Source organism: Trypanosoma cruzi, genomic scaffold, assembly GCF_000209065.1.
Source record: "Trypanosoma cruzi strain CL Brener 1047053516769 genomic scaffold, whole genome shotgun sequence".
NCBI lineage: Eukaryota > Euglenozoa > Kinetoplastea > Trypanosomatida > Trypanosomatidae > Trypanosoma > Trypanosoma cruzi.
The window spans coordinates 1-3,540 of NW_001849362.1; the positions used below are offsets into that span (position 1 = coordinate 1).

The 3,540-nt window shown below is 56.9% G+C and overlaps 1 protein-coding gene and 2 pseudogenes across 1 annotated transcript, besides 1 other annotated feature; all 3 read left to right on the forward strand.

Moving 5' to 3' along the window:
- Window positions 1-3,540: a sequence feature (areas not merged during assembly with more than two copies in the genome that could not be assigned to a particular haplotype).
- Tc00.1047053508311.10 (uncharacterized protein) lies at window positions 313-804 on the forward strand (the record flags this gene model as incomplete). The annotated part of the gene is made up of 1 exon (XM_797936.1): window positions 313-804. The coding sequence occupies one exon, from the start codon at window positions 313-315 to the stop codon at window positions 802-804; it is 492 nt and encodes a 163-aa protein (XP_803029.1).
- Tc00.1047053508311.21 lies at window positions 2,107-2,457 on the forward strand (annotated as a pseudogene).
- Tc00.1047053508311.31 lies at window positions 2,693-3,540 on the forward strand (annotated as a pseudogene; the record flags this gene model as incomplete).

Consider the following 3,540-nt stretch of genomic DNA (forward strand, 5'->3'; position numbering starts at 1 on the left):
TTCGGATGCGGTGGTTGTGCCGGTGGATGTGTCGTGTGCTCTGGGTGACGGCAGCCTGAGCTATCGCGTGCGTGTGTGTGTGGGCGTGGACGAAGTGTTCTGCTGCCGGTGCTGAGGCTCAGTGTGAGAATTATACTTTCAGTGGCTTTGGTGTGCGCATGCATAGCACGAATGGTGAGCTGGGTGCTGTGTGCTATGTGGCCAATGCGGTGCACACATGTAGCAACTGTGCTGCCAGCTGTGCAACGGAAGAGGAAGGGGCCACCGTTGCCTTCACGACGAATGTGACGACGCATAAATACGCCGGCCCTTATGAATTGTGGTGGCGTCAATTTTCCCCCCGATGGAACCATTCATCCGCCTGCACGGAGCAGCGATGCTGACCGGACGGGCATCTGTCAGTTGCTGCCACCCCGTGAAGGGAAGGATGACACAAAATCTGGTGGGACAACTGCGCCGCAAGTGAATGCTGAGCCGTCACGTCAACACGAGGATTGGCAACGGTCTGCGGCGGCTGACGGACCCAACACTGTCGATCGGAGTCCCGCATCCAACACGGCGACCAACACGTCCGAGACGAGGCCTGAGTTTGTCTTTGTTCGGAACATAAAGGTGGTTCCGACACCACCCAAGAGGAAGCCTCGCATTGCCATGAGTCGGAACATAGAAATGGATCCGAATGCATTCGTGACGAAGACTGCGCTCGCCACCGCGTTGAGGCAGTGGGCTCGAGGGATGCCCGTAAGACTGAGGCCGTTGACGGCAGCGGCGAGCACGTTCCTGGGAAAATTGCGGGAGGAATGAATGGTCAGAACGTCCCCGGAAGACCAAAACGGCATCAAGAAATGTGTCCTTGCGCGATCTGGAGCGGCGTGAGTCCAGACGGCCGCCTCGCCCTGTTTGACGACGTGAAGTTGATACCACTCGATTCAACTGGCGGCCGCACTGCGCGTGTGTGCGTGTCTCTGGCGTTGCTGCTGCTGCTGGAACTGTGTGGAGTTGTGGTAGTCTTTCGAGCGAAAGAGGGTGGAATTGTGACTCCCCACGGGGGATATTTGCCGCATACTTTGCGGGTTTTATGTCACTGTTTTTTCTCCTCTTTTTTAATGATTTACGGATCGCTTTTTAAGCCTTTTTTTTCTTCTTTGTAATGCTCTTTTTGATGCTTTCCCACCGGAGTAATAAGTGCCCTTTTTTCTTCTCATTATTTAATGTTCGGTTGATGTGCACTGGAATGGGCGACGTGTTTTCTCTCTTGTGTGTTTGTTTTGGTTGTTGCCCACACGCGGTGCCGGCTCCGCTGCTGTGCTTCCCACGGACTGCAGGAACGGGGATTGGAAGAAGAGGCCGGATGCCGCGTGAAATGTGAGGGATGTTGTGTGGGCTGGTGGAGTAATAAGATTTTTTTCTTTTTTTTATTACATTTTTTACTTGTGCAGGTAATATTTATGCGCACGTGATCGTCTTGTGCTGCATGGCACACGAAATGGAAGTCCTACTGATTCATTTTAGTTTCTTTTTCTTTTTTAAAAAATCCCTGCGGACTTCTTTTTGTCCGTGCCGTGTCCACTGTCACTGTGTGCCTCCGTGTGTCGTTGGGTGTCCCTCTGCTGGCTGTGTTTCTGAACTGCCCTCATATCTTTTTCTTCTTTTCTGCTAGAGGCGCCGATGGTTTGCGACGACGGTTGTTTGTGCTACCCATTGCGATGGCACGAGGGTGACTGGGTGCCGGCCTCCTGAGTGCCCTCGGAGGGGAGAAGATGGTGTGCGCCGTGCCTCACTGTGAGTGTGGGACGCCACTAGCCGTGCAGAGGGAAGTAAATGGCTGTGCGGTATGTAATTGGATGCACCCCGTCGCTCTCGTTGCCGCCATGTGTGTGCTGAGCGCATGGCAGTATCTTGCGGTGCGAAGTGGATGGCATTGCTTCCGCGTGTGCCCTCGTTCATGTGCTGTGCGGCGGGCATCTCTTCCCCATGACACCGCCCTTTTGTGTGGGACAGTGGAGGGAAGTGGAGATGTGTGAGGGAGTGAGGGTGGCCGTTGTTTCCCCACATTTGCTTCTTCCACACACGTAGCGCCTCTCGGCAGCCTCTCGCAGCACCCAGGCCGTGGATTGAGAGAATGTGAGGGTCTGCTCCAAGTACACGGAGGACGACAAGATGCAGTTCATGACGGCCAACCTGATCGGCCTGTGGTTGCAGCGCATGGAGCACGTGCGCGAGTACACGTTGGGTGTTGCGTTCATGATTGGGGAGGAGAAGCGGCACGACACTGTGGCGCTGTGGGTGTTGCGCGGCCGGGGCATGCCGACGATTGCGAGGGACGTGGAGGACACGGAGCTGTTTGACTGAGGGAGGAGGTGTCGTACGTTGCGGCGCAGTGGGAGCGCATGACGGACTGCGTGTGCTGGAGGGGCGCGTGTTGAAGTGGGCGTGGCGTGCCTGTGAGGGCCTGAGGAGAGGGAATAACAGTTGTAGTGACACTGTGGGGGTGTGAGGAACAGGGCACTGGCGAGGAGCACCTCTTTTTTTGATTGTTGTTGAACCGCGCTCACCTAATTGCTGTGGTGGTGCGTGACTCTCATTGCTGGATGGGACGGTGCGTGGCTTTGTGAATTGTCTCCTTTTGCTTTCACTCTGCGTTGACGGGGAGTTAGTTTGTGCTGAAGGCTACACGCAAGTGACGGGAGTGATGGCGATGATGTGACTGGCCGTGTGCTGCTGGTGTGTGCCCTCTGCGTGCTGTGGTGCGGTGCCGGTGGTGGTGACGCGTGGCCTGTGTGCTACTGTGCTGATGGTGGAATGGACGACGCGGGGCTTGCGAGGGGAATGGATGGCGAAGTGGTGTTTGCGAGGAGGGACTGCGTGTCGAGTGCCGCCTTACGGGGAGTAGCTGCGGCGGTACCGGCCGGTGAGGACGGCGGCATTGGTGCAAGCGGAACGCTTAACAGTGATGCAGGACAACCACCGGTCGGTGATGCAGGGAGCGGGACTGAAGCTCAGAGGCAGTGGGGCTGCACCAATGGCTTCATCTTCTTCTGCTGCCGATACAGACGCTGCCAGCAGTACTCCTGTCTCGGGTGCTGGTGGTGGTGTTGGCCCAAGCAGCAGCCCGCAGTTGTCTCCGGCGTCCAAGACGATCCTCCCGCTGGTGGAAGTGTGGCAGGAGAAAGGGAGGAGGCAGGCTCAGCATGCTGCGGCGAAGAGCCGTCAATGTCGAGTGTGTGCTCCCAACCGCCACAATTTTCTGCGGGGTCGGCAACTCTCACCGTGGAAGAGAGGGATGGAAAGAAAGGCAGCGCGTCAGTTACAAATATTCAGAGCGAGTGGGCACAACAGGAACGAGAAGGGCCACACGTGCTCAGGACGGGGGAGAGCGCACGGAGATCTCCAGCACCAGCACCAGCAGAAGGACAAACAGCACATGCGACGCAGCCGTCCGAGGACTCAGCAGAGCATGCGGCTGCACCCAGCTCGGGTCTCACACGGGGCGCATCGAACGGCGACAGTCAAGAGCAAACACCGCAGCTTCAAACAGCG